Below are 27,696 nucleotides of genomic sequence, written 5' to 3' on the forward strand. Positions count from 1 at the left end.
CGAAGAGGCACCACTCTCCGAATCTCGAAAGCTAGACTCCCAACAGGATTACTTTCTCAAAAATCGAAGAGACACTGCTATCCGAATCTCAAGAGTCAGATTCCCAACAGGATTGCTTTCTCAAAAATTGAAGAGGCTGTTCTCTGAATCTCGAAAGCCAGATCCTCGACAGGATTGCTTATTCGAAAATCCAAAAGGCACTGTTCTCCAAACTTCAAGAGCCAGATTTCCTTGGATAAAGCTTGTATGCAATCTTCACATGAAACATCAGCTTTCCAGATACCACAGACCACTTTTTCAAAACGCTCTGACAAAGTTAAAACATGTGAAGCTTGCGGCTCCCACTACATTGCTATGACCAAGAAGGGTAAAGGAATAGCGTTATTACTTGCTCAAAAATCAAAGAGGCACCGCCCTCCAAATCTCGAGAGTCAGACTCCCAACATGATTACTTTCTCAAAAATCGAAGAGGCACTACTCTCCGAATCTCAAGAGCCAGACTTCCAATAGGATTGCTTTCTCAAAAATCGAAGAGGCACCGCTCTCCGAATCTCGAGAGCCAGATCCCCGACAGGATTGCTTGTTCGAAAATCGAAGAGGCATCGGTCTCTGAACTTCGAGAGCCAGATTTCCTTGGATAAAGCTTGTCTGCAATCTTCGCACGCAACATCAGCTTTCCAGATACCACATACCATTTTTTCAAAGTTCTCTGACAAAATTAAAACACGTGAAGCTTGCAGCTCCCACTACATTGCTACGACCAAGAAGGGTAAAGGAATAGCATTACTACTTGTTGTTAGGGAGACTCCTATATATGTCGATATCCATCCTCCACGGACAGGCAGACCTGCAAAAATGCTCAACCCTTCCTCATATTTGAGAGGGCACTCCCAACGAAGCCTCTTGAAATACTCAGCTTTCTTCCCCCCAATAATACCTATGCAAACCATCCACACCAGAGCAAGAGTATCTCATATCATCAAGGTTAAAAGCAAGAGTATCTCATATCATGCTTTTTCCCTGTCTTTTCCTTTGCCCTTGTTCTTACCTGCAAGACAAGGAGAAAGAGAGCAATCAGTAGCACTTGGAATCAAACTTCCAGTCAGGAACTGACTGCCTGGAACCCCTTGCATGATTACTTACCTGGCATTGCTCTCGAGTACTCATCTTCAACATCTTATGCTTCCAGAAAATATACCACATCTGTCTGAGGAACAGATAGGGCAAGTGAGAAGGATACAAGGAAGCATGTGGAGACAAGCGCAACGGAACACGTGCCGATTCATCTATTACTTCGTCAACAGCAAAAGTATCCCATATCATCAAGGTCGAACGCACTCTTGATTTGATGGACTTGTTTTGACCCTCAAACTCTTGAGTCGGCCTTATACTATAGAGGAAACCAGAAAACCCTCCAACCCAGTTCAAGAATAAGCCTGTCGAAAGTTACTTCTTCAAAAGCAAAAGTATCTCATATCATCTATTCTCCATTTGCTTCTCCTTATCCTTGTTGCTGTTTACGACATAATGAGAAGGAGAACAATCAACCGGAAGCCAAAGTCGAACCTCCGATCCAGGTTGCTTGCTTTGAAGTCTGATTGCTTACCTTGTCTGTTACCTCTTTCGGCAAATCTCCTAACTCGGCGACTTGGGGGACTCCTACTATAGGGTTTTGTATCGCACTTGACCAAGCCCGAAACTACAAGTAAACTTCAAGTGAAATTGATACATTACCTTGTGCATCTTCATCGGTTAAAGATACCACCCCTGGATTGAGGAAAAATACTTCCAGAGAAGATGCCACAGCTACGTATGAGACAGATAAGGCAAGTGAAAATGATACCACACTTCAGTACTTAGAAGTTTCGTGATTACTCAATGGCTTGGATCTTGCAAGTCCCCAACCAAGGAGCTTCCCTCACTCGGGAACTTAGGGGAGCACTGTTTGTACCATACTTGACCAATCCCGAAACTACTGAGCACCGGTCAACGTTATACCGTCAAGGACCTAGAAGAGTTTCCCTCCAACCAGGAGGCCAATCACAGCGTGACACGTGTCGATATAAAAAACCAATCATAGCACGACACGTGTCAACATCAGAAGCCAATCATAACACGACATGTGTCAATGTCATAATGAAACTAGAAACTCTCTTCTATAAATAGAGATCATTCTCTCACAATATTTCCTAATGTCATTTGTACTAAATCATTCACTTGTACTCACTAAAGGAGAGCTTGAACCTATGTACTTGTGTAAACCCTTCACAATTAATGAGAACTCCTCTACTCCGTGGACGTAGCCAATCTGGGTGAACCACGTATATCTTATGTTTGCTTCCCTATCTTTATCCATTTACATACTGATCCATACTAGTGACCGGAGCAATCTAGCGAAGGTCACGAACTTAACACTTTCTGTTGTACCAAAGTTCTCACTGATTTTGTGCATCAACAAATTTCATATAAATATAACATGTTAGCCAGAACCCCTATGGTAGTCTATACGGCTGAATTCATAGCACAAAAATCAATCTAGCCGGAATCACTACAATGACCTATACAACACTATGTTGCACAAGAGTTGGAACCAAATGAAAAGGTCTGTACGACAATAATAGGTGTAATATAATCATGCTCAATACTACTCTCACATAACAGATGGACGATAAATCACTAGTCACCTACGAGTCGGAACCACCTAAGATGGTCTGTACGACAGGACTGTGCACCTAAATTGGATCCAATATGAGCATATGGTGCGGGAGGTGACATAATAAATAGGCATGTGCCATAACTCTGGCTAAATCACAATCACCCTAGGTGCAGTTTTATTAGCTCAACGTTATTCAATCACATATATATCATCAATGATTCACATAACTTACTTGAGCTTACCTGAGCGTCTACATCACCACAATTATATATCATGCATCATATACCAATTCATATACAACATATAAATTCACATGCATGGCATTCAAGGCATACTTTCATTTAAACACATATTTTTTGGAAAATATCAAGTATATAAATATATATTGAAAACCAAAAGCCCACTCACTGGTATGTCGAAGGGTCGTAGCCCCTGAGTCGCCCTTGAACACGCTCGTCCTTAGGATAAGTCTCACCTATATGCGAATTAACTATAAAAATGTTATTTAAAGCACATAGGCAAAACTAACTAATAACTTCTCATACATAGCTCAAATTGGGTATATGAATATACCACAATGACCTATACAATCTCAAGATTGTCCCCAAATTTTTAAAATAATTTTTCATCCACCCATGTGTCACCACGCGCCGGCGAGTGCACAGCAAGATGCGCGGCCACGCACAGGGAACCCTAACGGAAACAGTAACGGCAGTTAGGGAATATTCCGCTTAATCCTAACAGATTCTGTTAAACTTAACTGACGGCATTAGAATATTCCGTCAGAATTGACAGAATATTTCGTTGTCTTCAACCTCAGACTCCGGCGACCATCACCGTCGTCGGAAAACTGGGAATTTTTCAAATCGCTATATCTCACTCATTTTTCATTCATTTCCTACGAAATTTGCACCAAAATGAAGCTTACAACTTGAAGAACATTTCCTTACCAATTTGAAGCTCCAAAAGTCATGGAATCTCGCTGGGGAAATTCCACAAAATCCGGCCAAGCTTGAAACTCACGATCCCGACGTCCAATTTCACCCAACGAACCACTCCGAGCTTCCTTAGGACCTCCTAAAGCTTCATATGTCCTTAAAATTCCCTAAAAATCAACATTTTACGTGAGCATGAATAGTACCTCAGATCGGGGTTCGGATTTCACGAGTTTTCAAAGGAGTTCTTACCTGAAAATGGTACCATTCAACTCGTATGGTTCTCACGAACACAATGGTGTGCTTCACACCCTCGATCTTCACACTTTCGATGGGTTTTGGGTGTAGTCCGTACAAGAGAGAGAGAGAGAGAGAGAGAGAGAGAGAGAGAGAGAGCGTTCGAGAGAGAGAGTATGGGAGGGTGAGAGTGAAAAAGTTTTGGGTGTGTGTGTGGTCCTCACACTAACACATCACCTAACCCACATCTACAACCAAACAAAAAGTCTAAGTCCCAAATTATCCAAAATTAAGCTAGGGCAACCAAATAACCCTAATATTAAATCCCATGAAACGTTTAAGGGTATTCTTGACATTTCCCATCCATGAGAATAATTTTCCGGGACGGGCTGTGATAGTTTCTTATTTTTTAATATATTTTTGTGAGATATTAATATCTCTCCCTCCTAAAATAGAGGAGGCATGGGCCTTTTTTTTTTTCAAATAAAGCAAATTTTGAATTTACAGTTTTATTTGAATGAGGTATTTGGAGAGGACCCTCAATCTTATAAACGTGGTGTTTTTAATTATTTTAATGTTTTTAATTATTAAGAGAGAAAATCATCTGGAATTATAGGTGGCAAATGCAACATGCAAATGGAGTGGAGTGAAATTCATCCGGTTTTAACTGTTTGTATTTACCATTTGTCTCTTTTACTGCAAAACTTCTTCTCTTTACAACTTAACCCACGTGGCTTTAATCCATTTTTTTTATTATTTCAGTTTTTTTATGACAAAATTACCCTTGCAAATTTGTTTCTACTATTTTCGGCCAGTTTTGATTTTTTTTTTGTTTGGGGGGCTTTTTTATCGAAAATTTTTTGGTGAAGTCTTGAGACACCAAACTCTCCTTCTTACTTTCTAACTGCTCTCCATAACTGCTAACTTTTAGAGGATAATTATCATGATTTTTTTTAATTACCATGTTTTGTTTCCAATACAGTTTCTGATAAGTTAAATTCCTTTTTACGTTTTTGTCCTTGTTTTTGGGATTTTTTGGACTTTGATTGTAAAGAAAACAAAGGGACTTTCTTGGCATTTCTAAATGCTTCACAAAACTAGCCTTCTCCCTTTATATACATAGATAAAGAGATGTTAAATTTTAAGTATAAAATTCGAGTTTGATAACTTATGTGGTAATTTGACATTTTTTAAAATTTTGCTCTCTACTCGATAAGTCAAATTAAATTATTATTTTATTACATTAATTTTTTTTATATAATTTTTGTTTTATATTTTAAATTTTACATGTATAAATAACTTTTATAATTTCAGCAGAAAATGTATAAATAGTTCATAATGAACCATTTGGCATTCATGTTTTTTTCCTATTTATCAAAATTAACTTTTTCAATTGTGAAACCCTAAATCACGTTCGAATTCCTTGTTTCAATCTTGTATTGCATAAATTGAACTTTTGTGATTGCGTGGATCAAGATCGAAGAGAAATCCCACCCCACCTCTTCGGAGGCCCCCAAATCCCAGCCCATTCCACTTCTTCTTCCCTGTCAACCCAAATCCCAACCCCTTCCAGATTTTCCAAACCCCACCCCCACCCCTTCAGAGGCCCTCAAATCCCATCTTGACAGTGGAGACGAGCTTGACCGGTCGACACTATAAGAGCAGTTCTACCATTGCTAAGGCATTCCCGGGCTATTCACTATTTAATCCACTCAATGAATAATAACTGCTTTTTGCATTTCCATCCCTACATTGAATAACCCTAGCAATAGGCAATAAAATATTAGTATTTAAAAAAAATTATTTGTAATTACGGATAAAATTTTTGACACACCCCGACCTAAAATCAAGGCGTGCTGGCAGTCACGTGAGGGTGACGTTGCCATGTGTACAGTGCGGAAGCGATAAGGATATGAAATATACGAATAAATAAAAAACCGAAAGCTAATTAATGTGCACTAATAAGCAGAAAGTGCTAGGAATGAGATACAAGTGTAAATACACATAATCAGAGTATAGAAGTCTAAGTGCAGTCTAGTAAGACAAGTACTAGTTATACAGTACCAGAAGAAGTCCTACGAATATTATACTTTGTCAGAACCGCCAAGATCCACAAATGCCACCAACAACAAGTCTACCTAAAACCTGGAGGGGCGCAAAATAGAAAGTGTGAGTGGGAAAAAACAAAGCTTTTCAAAATCATTTCATTTATCAAATGCTCTAACCTCTCGCCGTAAAACATGTATAATTTTCCCAGAAATAAAATATATATATATATATATATATATATATATATATATATATAACAGAATAAGTAACTCAGGTGAAAATACATTCATGGAAAATAACATATTAACCGGAACCCCTGCAGAAGTCTGTACGGCTGAATTCATAGTTCATTAGTCAATCTAGCCGGAGTCACTGTAAGTGACCTATACGGCACTACACTACACACAAGTCGGAACCACTGTAATGGTCTGTACGACAGGACTGGGTGTAATATAACTATGCTCCTTACTACATTCTCATTATAACTGTGCGATAAATCGCTAGTCACCTACGAGTCGGAACCACATATAATGGTCTGTACGACAAGACTATGCACCTAAATTGGATCCAATGTGAGCATAGGGTGCGGGAGGTGACATCATAAACAGGCATGTACCATATCTCTAGCTAAATCACAATCACCCGAGGTGCAGGTTTATGAGCTTTCAACCACATCTCATATTATAAATATCTCATATAATAAAACATAACTCACCTGGTACTTACCTAAGCGTCCACATCACCAATTCATATTATGCATCATATACTAAATCATATGCTGAATATAAATTTATATGCATGGCATTTCAAAGCATACTTTCATTTAAACGCATTTTCTGGGAAAATATCAAGTATATAAGTATATACTGAAAACCAAATGCCCACTCACTGGTATGTCGAAGGGTCGTAGCCCCCGAGTCACCCTTGACTACGCTCGTCCTCGGGATAAGTCTCCCTTATATGCGAAACAATTGACGTCGTTACCCTCCGTTAGGAATATTTCGTCAACTTTGATGGAATATTCTTCTTTCTTCTCCGATGAACCTCGCCAGTTGCCGTCGTCGCCGGAAAACTGTTTTGGGACCTAAAATCCAAGGAAATTTGCCAGAGAACCTTCGATAATCCAGCCAAACTTCAAATGCATCGATCTCGACTTCCCGACGTCCAAATCATGTCATTTTTCTTCTCCGAGCTTCGTGGAGAGGTCCTTAAGCTTCCTATAAGCTTGAAATCCTCTGAAAATCATGCATTTACGGCTGCATGAACAATATTCAAATCAGAGGTTAAGGTTTCTTGGGCTTTTCGAAGCTTTCACGCCCAAAATTGGTATAGATGGGTTCATGACGATGAGATGAAGATGATGACGGTGTCTACAAACTCGATCTGTGCCTAGTTGGAGTTTAGAGAGAGTGACCATACAAATTGTACGAACGAAGGAAGAAAAACCGAGGGAAGAGAGAGAGTGTACACGGGAGAGATAGAGAGAGAGTGTGTGTTTGTGGTCTAGATTTGGTCCCAATCAAAACCAAAAAAAATCTAAGTTCCAATTGGGTCCCAAAACTTAAGAAAATACATAATTTGTCCACAACCAAAGCTTAAACCACACCATCCCACATACGTTCAAGGGTAAAACCGTCATTTCACACCGTCGAAACTAAACATTTCGGGACGGGCTATGACAATTTTAAATCGGTCTCGTTGTACCACTTTCTATTAAAACATTTATTTTTATTTTTTAATTTTTTCAATTCACATGGTGCAGCACACCATTCCAAAACCTTTGTTTTTTTTTTCACATGGTGCCGATGCACCATTCCAAAACCTTTTTTTTATTATTTTTTTTCTTCTTCTTTTCACATGGTACCAATGCACCATTCCAAAAGCTGTGTGTTTTTTTTTTCTTTCTTTTTCAAGCTCAGCAGCTCTCTCTCACTTTAGCTCCAGAGGCAGGGCCTCAGACTCTAACAACATCAATAGCCGATCCATGCAAAACTTCAGTTTTTCCTTAGTTAAGTAGGTAAAGGATCACCAACTCCTTAGTTAAAATCTCTCTCTCCCTCTCTCTCCCTCTCTCTCTCTCCCCCCCAAAAAAAAATCCCAAATCGTGCGATCTGGGCGCGCAAGTGGAAGGAAGGGGATCACAAGTGCGTGGAGGCGAAGGCAGTGTGGGGTGCGGTGGTAGCTGCGACGGAGGAGGGACTGGATCTCTGCCATTTGTCTGTGGATGTTCATCAGCCTCGGCGACGAACTCCAGCGAGTGCCGTTGAGTTTGAAGCTTATTGGGTTTTTTAATTTTTTTTTTAAATTTTACTTTTTTTATTAATATTTTATATTGTGGCTGACGTCGCCGTGATGTCAGCCCACGTCACGTTGCCTTCGGGCTCTCGGGCTGGCAACTCGTGCCGAGCCTTTCCTTTGGGCATGCTCGGGCTTTCTGGCCCTGTTCCCTCGCCTGTCCCTCGGGCTCCAGCACACGCTGGAGCTACTCTAAGTGATCAACCCAAGGTGCAAAGAGAGAAGACGACGACAACGAAAAAGGAGAAAGCAAGGGTAATGAGAAAAGTTTTGGGGGGACTATGCAAATGATTAGAGACAGAGATGCGGTTGGAATTGCAGATCGGGAATGAAGAAGTTTGAAGCTTTTGGAATTGCAGGTGGAAGGAATTAAAAATGATGAAGAATATGATATTTTTGTCTTTTTTAGTTCTTTGAAGGAAGGTGGATCCATGACCTGGAAAAAGTATTTAATAATGAATTAAAAATATTTAACGATGCTGTCAAATTTGACAGCAAGGGTGTGGACTTCTATTCCACGTCATACCATATTCAGATTTGGCCTTTCGGTTGGAAAATTTTGTTGCTTTTTTTTATGACTGTTAATGTTGATTTGAAGATTTTGACATTTATTTTGGAGATGCTCTAATCTGACCTTCAGTCACTACAAATTTACAGGTGTTGTCAATTTGGATTTAAGAGAGTTTTAATAGATTTTTTTTTAAAGTGAAAGATTTCAAAGGATTTTAATAGACTCTACAAATTCTCAAAGGACTTTTGCATATTTATATGGATTTGTATTATAGATTTGTATGGATTATTTCATGAATTTTTTATGATTTTTTATGCTTTTTAGGAGAGGCCTCCCACATTGAGGGAGTTTCAATAGCTTCAAACTCTTCCAATGGCACTCATCTTCTTTCTTCATCATCCTTGGTGTCGACACTTAGAGGTTCCCTCTCTTGGGAACTTGGAGAATCCATTCTTCAATCCTCTTCCAAGAAATTCATGGAGCAAAGAAGCTAGGAATGAAGGCCCTCTCTCAAGGGTGATTAGTCTTTGCTTATGCAAAGATGATTCAACAAAGGTATAAGAAATATCAATTCCTTTCTTTAAAATTTGAGTTGGCATAACCACACCGAAGCAACCTTCCTTCGTTTCCTTCTTGGGGTCTTTTGATATGTATCCAAAGTAACTAAAAATCAGACCTATTTCAAAAGTCAAAAGTCACCAAAAATGGGACCTATTTTCCCTTCCTTTTACTTATTGGATTCCGACCTACCCATGTTGCTGCTCTTATCTTCCTTTGTCTTTTCCTGTTCATTATCCTTATCTTTGGCATAAAGGCTTTGAGAGCTCTCAGTTATATCATCCAGTTTAGCATATGACTGAAGGGCTTGACTTATGTCTTTGAGCTTCAAGGACTCCTTTCCAAACATTAGAGTTGTTCGAAAGAGCTTGAAAGTTGAAGGTAGAGACCTCAACAAGATGGTAGCCATATCATCGTCTTTGTAAGTTTCTTCGACCTTCTAATGATTGGCTATGCAATTCTAGAACCTACATATGTGATCTTCAGTATACCTTCTTCTTTTAGTTGAAGCCTGAATAATTCATCTTTGAGAAAAAGTTTGTTGGACACAATTTTGCCCCTATAAACATGCTTCAACTTGTCCCATGTTTCCTTAACGATTGTCTTTTCTATGATATGGGACCTGACTGATCTTGTGAGATGGGTTTTGATGGTGTTCCTGGCCTTCTTGAGAACCTTGGTGCATGCCTCTGATGTCATGGTCGTAGGCTTCTCACCAATGAGTGCATCATCCAAATCTTAGTTTATCAGTATATTATTCATCATTGTTTGCCAATCAATGAAGTTATCATTGCCATCAAAAGGTTTTAGCGCAAGCCTTAGGTCCACGGTCGCCTTTCCTTTTGACATCGTAGAACACTTTAAACCAAGGACTTGATACTAAATGTTGTGTCACGAGCTCCATAAGTGTCAACTACTACAACTGCCATGCACCAATATTGTCCCTACTTAAACACCTAGGCTCAATCCCCAGGGTGGTATCTAGCCCAATGGACCTAAGGTGTGAGATTTTATGTTGAAAGACCTTGGTGCAATTAGAAGTTGACACGTATATTTAAATCTTAGATTATTGTTGTACTTCTCTAATGTTGGACTCTCTCCACACACATATTGGATTGTATCGAGCCAGCCTTTTACACCAACAATTACTTTATTTCTAGCTTCGACCAAAGCAATGTACTCTGCCTTTGTGGTGGACAGAGCTGTAATTGGTTGTGGTAGTGCCCTCCAACTAATTAGTCCTTTTGCACATGTAAAGGCATAACCAAAAGTTGACCTTCTTTTGTCCAAGTCCCCTGCATAATCGACATCCACATTTCCCAACATCTTGCTTTTTTTTTTTTTTTTTTTTTTTTTTGCTTTTCAAACATGATCCCTTATCACCAAGAACCTTTCAAGTAATGCAAAATCCACTTGACTGCATCCCAATGTTGCTTTCCTATATTTGCCATGTACTTGGAAATGATGTTGAGTGCTTGAACTAGGTTGGGTCGTGCGCATGCTATTGCATACAGCAGCCCAAGACATTAGCATAGAGCACCTTCTTTATCAATTGTTTCTCTTTTGTGAGCCATCAAAGGAGTTGAAACTACTTTTGATTCTTTCCTAGTTGTTTTAGGAAAAGAATCGGTGCACCTATACTTTCCCTAATACAATCCTAAATAAAATAGGACACTAAATTTGATGAGCCAAGTCCTAACACTATGTAGTCAAGGTAAAATCATGACTGTGATTTACTTATGGAATTGTGTTTTGGTATAGAGAGGCATGATATAAAGATGGACTGGTAATCCTGGTTGGTCACACTTCACTACTTTTTTTGTCTGTTTGTTTGTCTTATCTGCGTGCACGTAAAACTATATTGCTTTCGATTCTTTGTGTATTAAAGTAGTTCAGAATTTGACTGCTTCCAGGGGGTCTTTCCAAGCTTTGGTGAACGATATCTCTCCATCGTTTTGTTCCAGTCAATTAGAGAAGATGGTGAGAAAATGTAACCAGAGCCATGAAATTCCTTTTCTCAAGCAATTTTGTGACAGTAATGCACATTGATTGTGAAATCCCCTCCACGGATTTCACTATTTAAAATTACGTATTTCGTATTATTAATTCGACGTGTTTATATTTGCGGTGCATTTATTTAAGTAAAATGATGAAATCGCCCCTATTGAATTAAACAAAATTTTCACGGACATATTTGATTCTTTCATAATTTTCCTGATTTCTTTACATATTTGGATAGTAAGTGTCGATACGAACGCGTGACTGCAAACGGATTGCAATTTGGAGCTATAACGAATGAAATATAAACGAGCAAAGGTTAAGGGTAAAATGGTAAAATTGTCCCGTTTTGCTAGAAGGCTCCAGAAAATACCAGGTGGATGGCTGTGATCGCGCCAGGGGGGGGGGGGAAGAAGGAGATTTACTTTGCAGAAAGCTAAAGGTTTGAAGATGCGTAATGCTGTCGTTGCTACCACGGCGGGGAAGAGACTCTTACTGCGGTCTGGAGTCTGAAGCTTGGATTATACAAAGGTACCTTTTACGTAATTGTGTGTGTATATATAGCTTGATATGTAGATGGTGCGAGTGAACCGATGTGGTAGGATAGGCAAACATGAAATAATAATTCCTTTATTCGCAATGCAGAATGAACTAATTTAGGTTTTATTGTTTAATTTGATTATTTATCAGACGCTGATCAATTATTGGCTTCAATATTTTGGTTAAAGCTTAAACTGAAAGATTCAGGAATATGTATGCCTTAAGTGTGAGAAAAGGTTGCAACTGTATCTTCTTTTTCCTCTGTAGTTATCTAGGTGCTCATTTTGATACCCATGAAAGCACCTCCAAGCAGCCTGGAAGATGAGATGAAGATTTAAGACTTTTATTTTTATATTTTATGTTATAGTATTAATGGCTATCTTCAAGCCATCAGATAAGAAGGCACCGCCTGGCCTTCTTCTTGTACCCAACAGGAAAGAGATAGCGAGAAGGGGAAGAGGATAAACTTAATATTTACGATAATAATTTACATGAGAGACTCTCCGTTTCCTTTCCTTTGAGTAATAGGGCAGATGGAGAGAAAAGTGGAAAGAAAAGGAATACGAAAGAGATGATGAAAGATGACAGATGAGAGTTAAGGAGAGATAGCAAGTCTTGAGACTTAAATTAAGATGGCAAGGGGAGCTGCTCTACTGATGGCACCATTGGTACAACAAGTAGGTAGTTCTAGTGGCCTAATTAGTTTTTTTTTTTTTTTTTTCAAATTGAAGGAAAGCTCTTGGCTGGTTCTTTTACGGGTAAGAAAGAAGATTTCAAATTGTTACTTTTTTTATTTATTTGTGAACAATTGACGGATGCAGTATGTAGAGAAGGATAATGACATCCAAGTTATATAGTAGCATTTCGAGTTGTGGATTGGCTACCGTTTTTTCTAAAACTATTTATAAGATGCCCATTCTTTTTCATATGAAACAATTTGGTCTTTCAGTACAAATGTTGAAAAGGCATATATGGTAATTGTCCAATGATCTGTTTAGGGTCTTCTTTTGGCTTAACAAGTTTAGTGATATGTTCTTGACATCTTATAAAATATGTGTGTGTATGCATTCGAACTAAACCAAATTGGTTTAACATTATCAGATCTTTTGCGCATCTACTATATATTGTCTGAGTTATATGTATCAAGTTAATATGATCTATGATGGAGTTGGAAATTATATTATTATGTCTACACATGGTTTAAAATGTCACCCTTCTTATTTACCATGAAGACAACATGCATATGAATATTTAAATTTCACTTGCTCCCTGATTTTCTAAAGGTTATACTTATTCAAACATTCCCTTGTTCCGACCAAACCATTCTAGATTATCCAAAATGACGTTGAGATTTGTAGTGTGAGATTAGTTAGTTTGAGTGTATTGTTGAGGATCAAAGTACATGTCTTGCATATGGTGTTTTGGTTACACTTGTGAATAGGAGCTATCAAAGTGGTGGTTTCTTGTGGTAGCCCTTGGGCGAATGTGCGGTTGTGGACCATGGGCGAATGTTTCAAATTGACTTGTGTATTGATGATATTTGTGAAATGTGATTTGCAGTGCTTGTTGAATGGTTTGATGAAAAGTAATTTGACGTGCATATTTGAAATGTGGCTTGATTTGTATGATTGGTGTGATGTGATGAAATGTAAGGGCTAGTAGTGGACTGTTAACCCATTGACATGGGGATTTGTTGCTTCGAAATTTTTTTCACATCTCGGTTCATTGTTCCATTTCTCGCTTCATTGATCTGCTCTAAATTTAGTACTTGTGCTTTGTTTTATTTTGTTGAGCCTTCGTAAATTGAGCACTTGGTTCATGTTTTGTTTCTTCGAGCTGTTGATATGTTCCTTGGACCTCCGCTCGGTTCCGTTGAGTAATCCAAAATTGGATATCCGCTGGGGTTCCATTGAGTGGTCTGGTTCCCTGCTTCGTTTAGATTCCGTTGAGTGGTCTGGAATCCCTCGTGATCCGTGATTCCGTTGAGTGGTTCAGAATCGTATCTAACTTGGATTTCATTGAGTGGTCTTATATCTATTGTACTCCGCAATTTCGTTGAGTGATCCGGAATCATATCCACTCAGATTCTGTTGAGAGGTCTATAATCCTTTTTACTCCGCGATTCCGTTAAGTGGTCGGAATTGTATCCTGGTTCGGATTCTATTGAGAGGTCTGTAATCCTTTCTACTCCGTGATTCCGTTGAGTGGTTGGAATTGTATCCTGGTTCGGATTCTGTTGAGTGGTCTATAATCCCCTTTGGTGTCTTGGTTCTGTTGAGTAGTCCATAACCAAATGTTGATGGATTTCGTTGAGTGGTCCGAAATCGCATCATTTGACTTGTTGGTTTCTTGGATTTGATTTTAGCTTCAGAGATGTAAGCTTTGACCGAACTGTGTCACTCTAGCCCTGCATTTCAGTGTATGGTAAGTGTTATTGTTTGGTATGATTATTGGATGCTATTGGATGTAATTGTTATGATTATGATTAGACTTGTCGACCAACGTGGCTTGAGATTATTATTGTGCTTCGTCGATTGATCCTTGAGATGTGGCATTCGCTGAATTGTGTATTATGTTGAGACGTAGTGAGATATGTTTTGAATAATCGAGTGTAGTGAAATGGTGAACTACAAACGGCTTAATCCCTATTGAGGGTACGTAGGCAGTCTAACGAGGAGGTTAGATGCAACCATAAAGCATACGAAAAATTATTACGCATTTGGAACTCGAGTTATGCTTTGAACATATCCCGTAGGTGGGGTATGTTAGATATACGAATATTTGGTGACGTCATGTGTCGATCCTGAACATATGTCGGGATTGGAGCGTGACATTGTTTAACCTGAAACTTTCCTTTTTTATATCACACATTGGACCCTCAGATCTTGTAATTGTGTTAAATTTCACCTTTTGTCTATTTGAATGTCTACTTCTTCAATAAATTGATGTTTTTTTAGTCAATTTTGTACAAATGTTGTTTACATATCCATCCAATTATAGATTCCACGCTCATCATGCAATCAATCTAATGAAGATTCAAATAATTTGTTAGGCAAAAGACATGAATTGATACAGTTTTAAAATTTTAAGGTGTAATGTGAAAAAATCAAAATCTCATGACCAAACATGTAAACCATCGCAAATTTAAAGAGTGTAAAATGTAATTAGCCCTTAAACGACAAGGTTTTAGTTCGGGCTGTGTGGTCTTGCTTGTCGTCCAAATTACAGGGTTTACTTCCCAAACTTAATTAAGGCCTTATGTTTTAATTTTTGTACTATAAGTTTTCAAGGGAAGGGATCCCCATTTTTTCATAAAAATAGGAATTAGTTGTGGGGTTCATACGATATCGAATTTTAACGATTTGAACCCTCTAGTTTTCAAGTTGCACCTCATAGACCATTCTTGCAAAATATTAGTCAAATCGAAAATATTTAAGACATCTAATTTGGTTAAAAAAAAATAACGATTACTTTGTTTGTTATATAAGAAACAATACAATTTTATCTTGATAATTAAATAGACAAATGATTTTGGATTGAATTTAATTTAATTTTTGTAAGAATGATCTATGAATCGAGATTTACAAATTAGACTATTCGGATCGTTGAAGTGTGTTTCACACCTAGTCCATATTTTTTGGAAAAAATGAGAATGGCTTTGATATATATATATATATAGGTCCAATTATTTGACTGGGAACGTGGTTCTATCATATACTAGAAAATAAGTGATCGGATCATATTTATATATATTTTTACTTCGAATTCACTCGTCTTTTCTTAGTTAGTTCCTTATATTTTTGAGCTATTTACGTTATTTTTGTGTTTATAGGATTTGTTACGCAAAGAAAATAAAAATAGCACAAATGAGTTTTAAATAATAAACAGAAAGAATATTGGTTTTATTTTTGGATTGGGTTTTATTTTGGTTTATTTTGGTTTATTTTATATGCATTGAATTGATTGTTTCATAGAATATTGGTTTTGGATTTGTTACTTGAATTTGTTCTTAATTCCCAACTGCTACTAATTTAGAGTTTATGATACAAATTAGTTTTGTATTATTTTGTCAAGGAAGAATCCAAGGACAGCAAGAGGAATAAAATAAAGAAAGGGGATCCAAGACAAAAAGGAAAGACAGCGAGAATCCAAGGAGAGACTTGCGGAGCGCCAGGCATGAAAGCAGGCGGGACAGCTAAGGAAAGAAAAGGCTGTCTTGCAGCCTTGAGAAAGAAGAGAAGAATATAGAGAAAGCTGCCTTTGCAGCGTGAAAAAGGGGAGAAGATGCGGGGAGTGTGGAGGATGGAAGAAAAATAATAGAAGAGAATCAAAGAGCTGCTTTTGGCAGCTAGAGAAAGTGACACGGGAGAGAGTAGCAGGTGAAAAGGAGAGGACAGCAGTGGGCTGTCTTGGAGCCCAGAGGAGTGCGCAGGGTGCGCAGAAAATAAAAGAAGAAACGCTGCCTTTAGCAGCAAAAAGGAGAGAAGCAGGAGAGAGGTCAGAGGGCAGGACAGGCGGGGTGAAAGAAGACAAGGCAGAAACAAGAAGGCAGGCGTGGGGGGAATCACGGGAAGCTGCCCGAGGACTGCGCAGAGGAGAAGGAAGGCACGGACTAGAGAGGTGAGCACGGGGGAAGCTGCCCTTGCAGCTGAGACTGACGCAAGGAAGACTGACGCGGGCAGGGGGAGAGAGAAGTGGGCACGAACGCAGCAGATCCTCTTTCGGTTTAATCTTTCCAAACTCCTCTTTTATTTCTGTTTTAATAATGTGTAAATAAACCTATTTTGGCTAGAGGTTAATTCAAAGCCATGAATATATTTGTAATATGAATTGATTACCTTCAGTTGTGATTTCTGAGTTGTGATTTAATTTGCTTAACTGCTTGATTGATAACTTATTTTTGTATGTCGATTAAGGATGCATACTTAATTTACATGCATGAATTTGATGCTAGAATATAAGTGAATTTCACCTAATCGTTATGAACTTATATTCACAAGTAGTGAAGGTTGTTATCCACAATCGTGTTAAGTGAATTCTTGGCAAGAGTATCATGCTTTTCATAGTTACGAATGCCTCGTCAATGCTTATAGTTTTCACAAAGTTTAATGATCTTTGATTGTATATCTATTGTGCTTTTCACGTAGGGGACTTTTGAAGAATGTTTTGAATTGTTTGCGTTTTCCCGTCCAATTCAATAACTTAAGGAAAACTTGAAGATTAAAAAAGTGCTGTTCACGGTTAATTTGAAGTGTTGAGATTCACAATTTATTGAAAGAACAACTGAAAATCAATTTAGGTTGCATATGTGTCATGTGTGGAGAATAACCCTCTAGCTAATCCATCACCTATCCTTTCACCTTAATTTCATGTTTTTGTCAATTTTGTAATTTATTTAAGTTTAATTTACTTCTAGTCAAAACCAAACACCCTTCCATTATTAAATTATTTTATTTAGTTAGTTTTCATTGTTGTTAGTCTTTTAATTCAATTTCCGTCCATTTCAGTTCCTAGTGTCTAAATTGAGTGTTTCCATTATTTTGAGTCATTATAAGTGTGTTTCAAGTTATTAGAGTTTTTAGCCTAGTTTTGTGTCCTTGAGTCTTATTTAATATTTTTAAATTAATTTAGAATAGATTAGCAATCCCTCCTAATCCCCGGCCTAGAACGATACCCTACTTACATCTATACTACAATTGTCAAAAAGAGGGTTTAATTTGTGTGCTTATATAATTCGCATCAATAAGCCCGCGCTATGCTGTGGGAAATCATTGTATTAATCGTAATTGGATGAATAAGAAACATTTATCTAAATAAATTCAACATAATAATGAATGACAAAGGGATATATAAGGTGAGTAGAGAGTGTGCACCACCAATTTGTTTCAGTTTGGGCCCTTACCATAAACGCGCAAACCGAACCTTGTTTTTTTTATTTTCACTGATTTCTTTGTACTGGATCCTGGGGCAGTATCGAAATATTTCACTATCGTTCCTTCATACTTTTTATCGTTTCGAGCCTTAATCAGTTCCCTTAAATTTTTTTACCAAATCACCTTCTAGAATTTGTTGTTCGCTTCGATCAATCTCTTTCACCATTTTATTAACCTTGAATAACAAATTAAATACAACGTTAATATTTATGTATTTAGAAAGAAAAATGTGTTTAGCTTGTAGATCTTAAAATAACTGTGTCAAAAAATTTTAAAACTCAAATATAGAAGCTGTGAGTTTTTTGGAAATAACTTAGGTTTGTTCGGAGAGCATAGTTATTAACAGCACTTATTAATGTACTTTGGGAGGGATGAGATGGTTGACTCTTAGGAAAACCTAACGAAAACACCAACCACACCAACCAAGCAAAGTAACTAACGTCTGAAGAATGGTTTGGAAATTGAAAACGCAACAGAGAAAGAAAGCAATTGACAAAAAAAAAATATATATAAAATGACTAACAACATTCGACTAAGAATTAGGAACATGTAGTTAAAGAAAAATCACAGATGACACCAATGCACCTTTGAACAATAATAGAATGGTTGAGACCAAGTTAAAACCAACAAAAACAAAGAAACTAATGAACTTGTGAAGTATCAAAAGATTACAGAGATAACCAAGAATGAGAAACAAAGCAGGTAGCAGACGAATGACATAAGCTGATAAAACCAAACAATCGACTGAAACATGATAAATTTGCATTAACTCAAACGGAAAGCACAGGGAAACAATGTATATTAGATTAGGTGACATACCAAAGCCTTGATTCAAATGCAATAGGTGCGGATTCCTAGATAAAGGCAGCAAGAAGAGCAGATCACAACGTTGCAATAAGACCTTGATCTAAACTACAACAAATCAGTGAGATTGAGAGTTAGAATTCGAAGCGCAAACAAATGGATACATGAATAGTAACACAATTTGTGACAGTGCAATGGACTCTAACTGGGACAGTTCAATGGACTTAATGTACGACAAATTTATATTTAACGAAAGAAAAGCTGCTAACAACGGGAATGCATCTTCTGTCACCATATTAATTTAAAGGCCTAAAGTAAGGATGAGGTATCGCAGGTGGTTCTTAATTAGTACAGGGGTTAGAGTGTGAGAACGTTGGTTTTAGAAGGAATAAGCTAAATAGAGTAAATAATGGTTTACGGTGGAGTACGTTTAGTGAAAATCAGTGAGATTGTTCATTTTTGGAAGAGGATGGTTTTGAGTTAGAATAGAACATTTGGACTGCATTTAACAACCAGCATTTATGGTTCTATGAAAATAAGTATAAACTAAGTTGGAATGACAACAACAAACAGCAAAAAAAATGAAGGAATGCAGAACTAAGGATTGTCAAGTGGCTCAACATTTAACAACCACCATTCATGGTTCTATAAAAATGGGTATATACTAAGTTGGAATCACTACAGCAAATAGCAAAAGAAAAACAGAGAATGCAGCATTTTCTCATATTTTTGAATCAATTATAAACCCTGAAACCGTTACGCCTAGACCTTTTATTCACACCCCAGTCGTTGTTGTATCCCTACATCTATGAATCCAATTTCATTCAAGAAACAATGCAGAGGAGAAAATCGAAAAAGAAGTATGTCCCCATGATTAGTTTTCTCGTCTATTCTTCACAAACTAATCACATATCTAAAATCTAAGTACAAAAGCTTTGCAAAGGTAATAAAAAAATGGTGTATAACTAATTAGGCTTTGAACATATAATCAGTGTGCAGAATTATATACCTAAAGAAGGCAATGAAGCGTATTGTTCCTCCCAGAATCAGGGTTCCTAAAATTTCCAAAGAACGTAAATCCGTTAGGAAATCCGAGAAATTGGAGGATCAAATCTCATTAAATTTGAGTTAAATGAGTTAACGTACATGAATTAAATGAGAGAGTAAACAGATTTCAAATCTATGAAATGTAATGGTTGAAATCCAACCAAACCTAATCCTTAAACCTATTTTCTCGGATACCCCATACTAAAGAGAATGCATGTGAGGTTTAGTTTATAAAATTGCATGTTGTTTTCTCTCTTTGTACCGTTTAACAATTCACCAGTAAGATCATGTAAAAAATACTTATATTAGGAAATCTAATGGCGAACAATGTGAAACCGAAGATGGTTACATCCTTGGTCTTCCCAAATTTTCCTTAGAACTATAATGTTGTTTCAAGTTTTAAAAATTGATCACTGCAAGCAACAGAGCAGATAGTATTAAGATCGAAAATGCATTCCGGAAACTGTAAAAGTAAAAAAAACTGTGATGGTGGAACGGAATAAATTTGCAAAAGTGCAACAAACAAAGGGTAAATCTCATAAGGGTTTAACTGACGACCAGTCATTTATACTTGATAATGTTCTGAATTATCAGCCGGATAAAGCTGTTAAAATGTGTTTTGGAATCAGTCGTTTGACAGCATGTTTATCCACGCTGTTGGGATCAAAATCTTGGATGTTGGGGTCAAAATTTTGTGTCTGCCCAAGGATATTTGAGGCTAAAAACTTAACTCTACTCAATTTAGTTTCTAAGTTATTTTATTTTTCAGTCTTCAGATTTCAACTAAATATTTAACATTCCATAGTGTAGCTTCAACTTAAACTTTACCGTGAGAGCTTGTATACTGGATTTACTTCTTTAGCCCTTTGTATGCAATTTAAATTACATGACTCAAAATACAACCCAAATAGAACACAAATGGCCCATAGAAAAAAATGCGAAATATTTACCAATCACTATTCACAGTTTCTTCTGTCACACACTTTAGTTCAATCATACATACCAGACCCCACCAAACCACATGCTAATTAAACTAATTAACAAAGTAAAACCATCTTTAGTCTTTAATATCCAAAGCCCGAAAAATGTTGCCCTCCCTTTGCAAACCAAATATAGAGAGAATATAACACATTTTCTATCAAAATATTATACAAATATGTACTGACTAAACCAAATTTCGAGAGGATTTAGCCAACGCTAGCCAAATGAATACACTTGGAACCATAATGTTGTTTGAATTTTAAAAAAGGAAAACTAATGAAAAGTCCAAAAAAACATCTCTTTTAATGAAAAGTCATTTTCAAAGGTATAGTGAATAGTGTCAGCTAAAGGTAAAAAAGGGGTTTTTCGTTAAAAATGAACAGTACCGGAAGTGTTTTGTTAAAACTCCCGTTTTAAAAAATGTTAACTGATTCAAAAACCACATCATTTAAAGAACCAGTGGAGATCAGAATAAGTATGAAATACTACAAAGGTAAATGAACAACCATTAATATAATTTTTTTTCTCAGCATGGCAACAACAATCATAAAAAGAAAAGGAGAAATTCTATGGGATAAATTTAAAGTCTATTTGAAATATTCAATATATATTTGTTTGTCAAACTCTGATAAAACTTCACACTCATGCTTTCCAAAAAGAAAAGAAAACGAAAAACTTAAATCATTGACAATTGCAAGCAATATAGCAGCTATTATTAAGATCCAAAACGAATTGTGGAAAGTATGGGGACCAAACACTATTAGAAGTTGGAAAGATATGCCGATGCAGCAGTTTGAGAACACAGTTTGGGAAACTTTGGGTAGGAAATATGCTCGCAAGGAAAACCGACAGTGGGAGTATGACTCTCAAAGATGGTTTATGTTTAATTTACTAAATTACCATAATCGTTGTTGGTTTGTTTTCACTAATGGTCTACTTTGTATTCAAGTTTTTGTAAAGAAAATTGGTCTTTTGACATGCTCTTTTCTAAATTTTAAAAAGGATTGTAATTTTGTAAATAAATTCAATTCCCAAATTGAAATTGCAAAGAAAGTAGATCCGTTAGATGCTTATGTCTTTCTTGGTACAGATACTCATATTGTGCTTAATTAGCATCACACGTCATGATATTAAAGTTCTAATCATGTTAGACCTATGCCATGTAGCATATGCATTCAACTCAATACCTTAACATTACAGCCAAAATTAATTGATATTATCAAGAAGTTGAGACTTTACCAAAGCAGCAAAGTAGCGGTTGCAAAATTCAGTCAAAAGCTTTCACTTTGTTTTGATCTGCAAAATACCAAAAACACATTTAAGATCGAGGAAAGAAAACACATTTGATTAAAGAATGCACTTCAGCCATTATCAAATTGTCAACTGAGCGAAATGTATAAACTACACACATTTACACAGCCAAACTCTATACTTTTTATCAGCGACAAAAAAAACAGCAATTTACCTAACAATTAACATAAAATTACATACTCAAATTGATTTGACAGTTTTTAAAGATTCAAAAAATGAACAGACATTTTTTCGAATATCTAACTCATTGTGTCATCTGAATTCACTTGTATACATAAGCTACTAATGCAATCACTCTGCTACCACATGTGGTAAGCTATTAATAGCAGAGGAAAAAAAAATTACAGAACAAACTCGCAACCAAAATGAGTTAAGATCTGAAATAAGAGCATAACGATCAAACTATCCGATAAGAAACGATGAATCAAAGCGATTTTCTATCAAACAACTAAAGACCTAAATTGTAATGGCTATAGGGCAACCGGCACTTAAAAGAATAAACCATGCCAAAAGCACGGTATAAATGAACTAAATTACGAACTCGACAAATAAAAAGCGTAAACGTTAAACAATTTAAAGGAAAAGAAAACAGCCCTTACTTTGGCTCTTGTTTCCTTCCCCTTTTCTTTTCCCAGATACTTCCAAGTGGGAAATATAAACCTTTAATTACGTGAAATGTCAGCCAAAAAAGTGACAGGATTAGAGCAAAATAAAGCAACTAAAAGGTCTAACTTATGTGGTTGAGCACTATGGGTTAACAAATACCCATCTAACCACAAACTTTTTTCCCCCATCCAAATTTTAATGTTAACCAAGAGATATAAGACAAAATCGCAATAAGAGAAAATAGGTGAATTAGATCATCAAACGCTGTATCAATAACTGAGATTGAATAGAATGGGGTGTCATTGTTGTGCTCAACTTGGACACCGGTATATACATGCTTTGACAGTTGGTATGTACACATTTCCAAAGATATAAGCAAGTTTATTGGAATACACATACACATACGCATACGCATACGCATACGCACACACATACGTATACATATACATATACATACATATGTACATATATATATATACACGGTGGTTACTAAATAAGAAAACAATTCCATCGGTTTCGGTTTCAGATCTTATATGTATATATAAGCATTCGTTAATCTTCAGACATATGCAGAAGTTTTGATAATGTTAAACCAATGAGACCTTAAATAGATATTCCATAGATTGAACAATTACCATATTTGCTTACAACATTAATGTCCATAAGCCAAATTATTCATATGTGAACATTTTTTTTTTTTTGAAAAGAATTCATATGTGAACATAGGCATCTGTAAAGTTTGAAAAACATTGGCTTGTTCATGACTTACAATCAAATACTGCACGAAAGTAATAAGAAATGTAAATCTACACTAACAACATGCCTGAGTCCTCTTCTACACGAACCTCAATTAAATGACAGAAGTAATATTTAGCAAATAGTAATTGTACAGCTTCAGTCTTATGACAATGCAATCATGATGATCTCTAATTGAAGGTCTAATAGCCATGCATCTTTGCAAATATACAATTATAAACCATCAAAAAAGAACATGAAAGGTTGTTCAAACTTGAAACAGCAAAAAAAAATCAAGGAATGCAGAACTAAGGATTGTCAAATGGCTCAACATTTAACAACCACCATTCATGGTTCTATAAAAATGGGTATATACTAAGTTGGAATCACAAAAGCAAACAGCAAAAAAGAACAGAGAATGCAGCATTTTCTAGTATTTTCGAATCAATTCTAAACCCTGAAATCATTATGCCTAGACCTTTTATTCACACCTCAATCGTTGATGTATCCCTACATCCATGAATCCAATTTCATTCAAGAAACAATGCAAAGGAGAAAATCGAAAAAGAAGTATGTCCCCATGATTAGTTTTCTCGTTTATTCTTCACAAACTAATCACATATTTAAATCTAAGTACAAAAGCTTTACAAAAGTAATAAAAAATTGGTGTACAATTAATTAGGCTTTGAACATGTAATCAGTGTGCAGAATTGTATACCTAAAGATGGCAATGAAGTGTATTCTTCCTCCCATAATCAGGCTTCTTGAAATTTCCAAAGAAAGTAAATCCGTTAGGAAATCAGACAAATTGGAGGACCAAATCTCATTAAATTTGAGTTATATGAGCTAACGTACACCAATTAATGAGATAGTAAACAGATTTCAAATGTATGAAATGTAATGGTTGAAACAGAGCCACAGTGAAAAGGGGAGCAACCAAAATTGTTTAACCATCTTTCTAATAAAACAAACTCCAATTGTTTAACCATCTTCAATGAAAGGCCAACTTTAATTTTTCATTCCCCCAATTAAACCGCTAAACTCACAGAACCTGGGTTTTAAACCAACCTAAGAACATATTGAAACCATTATGCAAAAACAGCAAGCAATGCAAACCATTAAGCGTATATGCAATACCTACTTGCACATTATTATGAATGTCCATTGCGTGGTTTAGTTCAAATCCTCTAGCCTCATACACAACCCATAAGAGGCATTCGGAAACCAAACCCCCCCCCCTTTTGAAATTTAGCTCACTAACCCAATTGAATCAAAACAAATTCAATCAGGAAACAGAAAGTTAAGAACAACCTTAACTCACTAACCCATTGAATCAAAACAAATTAAGTTAGAGAAAAACTACAGTCCAAAATCATATATATACATATATATATATATATTATCTAAATGTAAACCACTACTTAGCTAATTAACTGAGTATACCAAAGAATCAAATTAAACACAAATTCTTAAAGTTTGGCATCCCAATAATCAAATAAGGAAAAACAACAATGTGTGTACTGTGTGTGTGAGTGCTTGTGCTGCATAAGTGTGTGAGTGTATATTGTATTGCTGAGGAAAAACAACAAAATCTTCCAAGTGATAAAAGAAGGCATAAGCGTGTGAGTATATATTGTATGTGTTGTGTGTGTATAAGTACATGACAGTGTTTGTGTGACATTGCATGTGCGTGTACTGTGTATGCATATAAAATGTGTGTGTACTCTGTGTGGATAAGTGTGTGATGTGTGTGAGTGTATATTGTATGCGTATGCAGTCGGTGTGTGCATATAAAAAAAGGTAAGTGTATTCAGTGTGTATAAAAAGTTATAGTAGGGCTGCATATACCAAAATCCAAACATCATCCTCTATCTCTCTCTCTCTCTCTCAAACAGTTCCACTTAGTTTCCAACTCACTGAAATGCAAAGGAAAACTGAATCTACATGCAGTAGCTAAAGGTTCATCCATATTCATTTTTTACACCTTAATTCACACAACCTGAGTTTCAAACCAACCTAAGCACAGATTCAAACCATTATGCAACAACAGCAACCAATGCAAACCATTAAGCACATTTCCATGATTTACTTGCAATAGGTTTTCTAGTCACTACTGCAGGTGAGTAGCCATGAAACTTTGAGTATTCGTCTAGTATCCATGCCATGGTCTGTTTAAACATCAAAAATACCGAAAAGATCGAGAAGAGAAAACTGTTAAAATACAGTTCAAAGTTTTTCGGACATTCAAGCTGATCTACTTGATAACCAAATTCTGTTGTAATCAAATCTCTTGAACAAAATTAATGGAAAATGTGGCGTGCTCAACCTGTGGACCTATCCCCATATCTGGTGTTGGAACATCGGTGTGGATTCCGATAAGATCGTGCATCTTTTGTGTGAAAACTCTGGTGAGTTGCTCAAGTTTGGAAAGACTCAACTCCCCTGGATTACATCCTATACCCCCTTTGGCACCCCCGTATGGGATGTTGGCTACCGCCGTCTTCCATGTCATCAGCTGCGCCAAAGCATTCACCTCATCTGGATCAACCTACATTTTCCATAAAAGGATCGATAACAATTAAAGACAATTTCTCGGCAGCGAGTCTTGATATATGACAACCATTCACATTTGTCGTAGAAGTGGAACTTAACAAAGTATGCATATACCCCTGGGTGATATCTGATTCCTCCCTTCATAGGGCCTCTAGCATTGTCATGTTGAACCCTGAAGCCAACAAATGAAGCCAAACTGCCATCGTCTTTTGGCATAGTACACTCAACCTGCACCAAAGTATATAGTTCAAAAGCAACGAAAGGAGAAAACTCAATAACCACATTAGTTTTAAGGTCTGAAATCTACCTATAATTAAGAGTAAGGGATATACAAAAGGGAGATTATATGCAAAATTACCTTGATTTCCCTAAATGGTATAAGTAAACTTTTCTCAAGCTTGAAGTCCAATCCCAAAAGCCGAGTAGCAAACTTAAAGTTTCTGTTCGTTGCCACTAATGCATTCATCTTTGCTCCTTCTTTAAGTGTCTACCTTAGAAGCTAAAACCAGCTACTTATCACCTTCAATATCAGATTCTGCAAAAGAACAAACCACATGCATGAGGATTTATACAGTTCTTTGCTTTACCTAAGGTTACTGGACCAGAAATAAAAAACGAAATCAGAGTGCTTTACTTTGTGAGGTTTGATTTGTAGAGGACTGGAGGCTGGAGCTGGGTTTGGTTTTGGCTTGAAGCAGTGGGAGAGGAGTCGAAGGGGCAATAATCTGAAATTACAGTTCTAGAACTCAAAATATATTACGGAAAAATACAAGTAATTTGTGAAGCAGAGCAAAAGTGGGATTTACCTCGATGCTATGTAGAGGGTTTGGAAGATGTCTTCCTTGTAGTGGTCCGTGCGACCAATTTGATAAGAAGTACTCTGAATCTCGTCAAACCCAGACGGACTTATATCAAACGTGTGCAGCAAAGCGAGAATAGTTTGAATTGATAAAAGATTTGTTTGTGTGAAAAAAATGAAATAACACATGAGAAGCATTAGCTTGAAAACGGAAAAAAGGGGCATATATGTATATACCTGTTCCTCAACTTCATCTGATGGGCAAAGCTCATCAGGCAAACCTTCTAAAGCCTGACCGAGTCTTTCATGAATGCCATGAAATCCAACCATGATTGCCTCGCTTTCATGAAGCGCAACAACAAATAAATTAATAATTCACTGTTTCGAATTTGAACATCTATTAATTTTCAAAGGGAAAAAGCCTAACCAGATCAATTTTGCTCCCTGGACAAAACACCCACAACCCACGTTTAAAAGGATAAAAAACCCTCCACAAATCAGATACCAGAAATAAGATTTCTTAAAATACGAAAAAATTTGGGATCGAAACACAACAATATTGAAGAAAAACAAACAATTCGAGAAAAATAGTGAGAATAAGGCACGAATCAGAGAAAGAAGTGAGATTTAATTACCTCTTGAACGCTAGAGAAATTGGGTGCAGGATGAGGGGGCGAGAAGATCGTGAAGCAGAGATCGAAAAGATGAGGAAGCAGGGATCGAAGGGATCACGAAGCAGAGATGGAAGAGATTGATGCGGACTGTAGGACGCATGATCGAAGTCGCCAACCCGTTGCAGAGCAGCTAAGAATGTTTTAGGTTTCTAGCGTTTTCGGAAGACCCAAAGAATACACACACCCATGCTTTCCGCTCTGTATCTCTTCCTGTCCATCTCTCTCTCTCTAAAATGGGGGAAAATCCTATAGATCCTGGCAGAGCACCTACCTAAATATCTCTCACACTCAGTCCAAACCCGTAGCTCCCATCTCTCTCCAATCAGTCAGGCCCTGTGTCTCCCTCCTTTGTAGTCGCTCTGTCCCCCTCTCTCCGCTCACCACAGGCACACCCAGCTGTCTCCGAGTAAAAAATATGAGCGAGCTTCTCTCTCCAATTTGTCAGCCGTGATGTCCCCCCTCTCTCTCGCCGAG

At 36.9% G+C, this 27,696-nt stretch overlaps 1 protein-coding gene and 1 long non-coding RNA gene across 20 annotated transcripts; one reads left to right on the forward strand and one right to left on the reverse strand.

Moving 5' to 3' along the window:
• Positions 1-5,855: 5,855 nt before the first annotated feature.
• LOC114819179 (glutamate dehydrogenase 1-like) lies at positions 5,856-27,693 on the reverse strand. Of its 19 annotated transcripts, none has more exons than XR_011577048.1 (14): positions 27,184-27,693; positions 26,976-27,036; positions 26,786-26,888; positions 26,556-26,629; positions 26,384-26,474; positions 26,108-26,284; positions 25,864-25,977; positions 25,523-25,744; positions 25,285-25,364; positions 23,915-23,959; positions 22,455-22,515; positions 21,784-21,840; positions 19,526-19,571; positions 18,284-18,624 (listed from the first exon to the last, which is right to left on the reverse strand). XR_011577048.1 is itself a non-coding variant. In XM_070815296.1 (10 exons), exons 3-9 carry the CDS (start codon positions 26,213-26,215, stop codon positions 21,826-21,828), a joined length of 645 nt encoding a protein of 214 aa, XP_070671397.1. In that variant the 5' UTR covers positions 26,216-26,284; positions 26,384-26,474; positions 26,556-26,745; the 3' UTR covers positions 18,453-18,624; positions 21,784-21,825. The 19 variants fall into 19 exon arrangements, 2 of the variants coding, with proteins under 2 accessions (XP_070671397.1, XP_070671399.1); XR_011577050.1 differs by having other exon boundaries at positions 26,976-26,992; positions 27,184-27,398; XR_011577049.1 differs by lacking the exon at positions 26,976-27,036.
• On the forward strand, positions 11,644-12,715 carry LOC114823017 (uncharacterized). The gene is made up of 2 exons (XR_003771176.2): positions 11,644-11,770; positions 12,047-12,715. It is a non-coding gene; the product is annotated as an uncharacterized lncRNA (long non-coding RNA).
• Positions 27,694-27,696: the final 3 nt, after the last annotated feature.

This window comes from Malus domestica, chromosome 16 (assembly GCF_042453785.1).
Source record: "Malus domestica chromosome 16, GDT2T_hap1".
NCBI classification, from domain to species: Eukaryota; Viridiplantae; Streptophyta; class Magnoliopsida; order Rosales; family Rosaceae; genus Malus; species Malus domestica.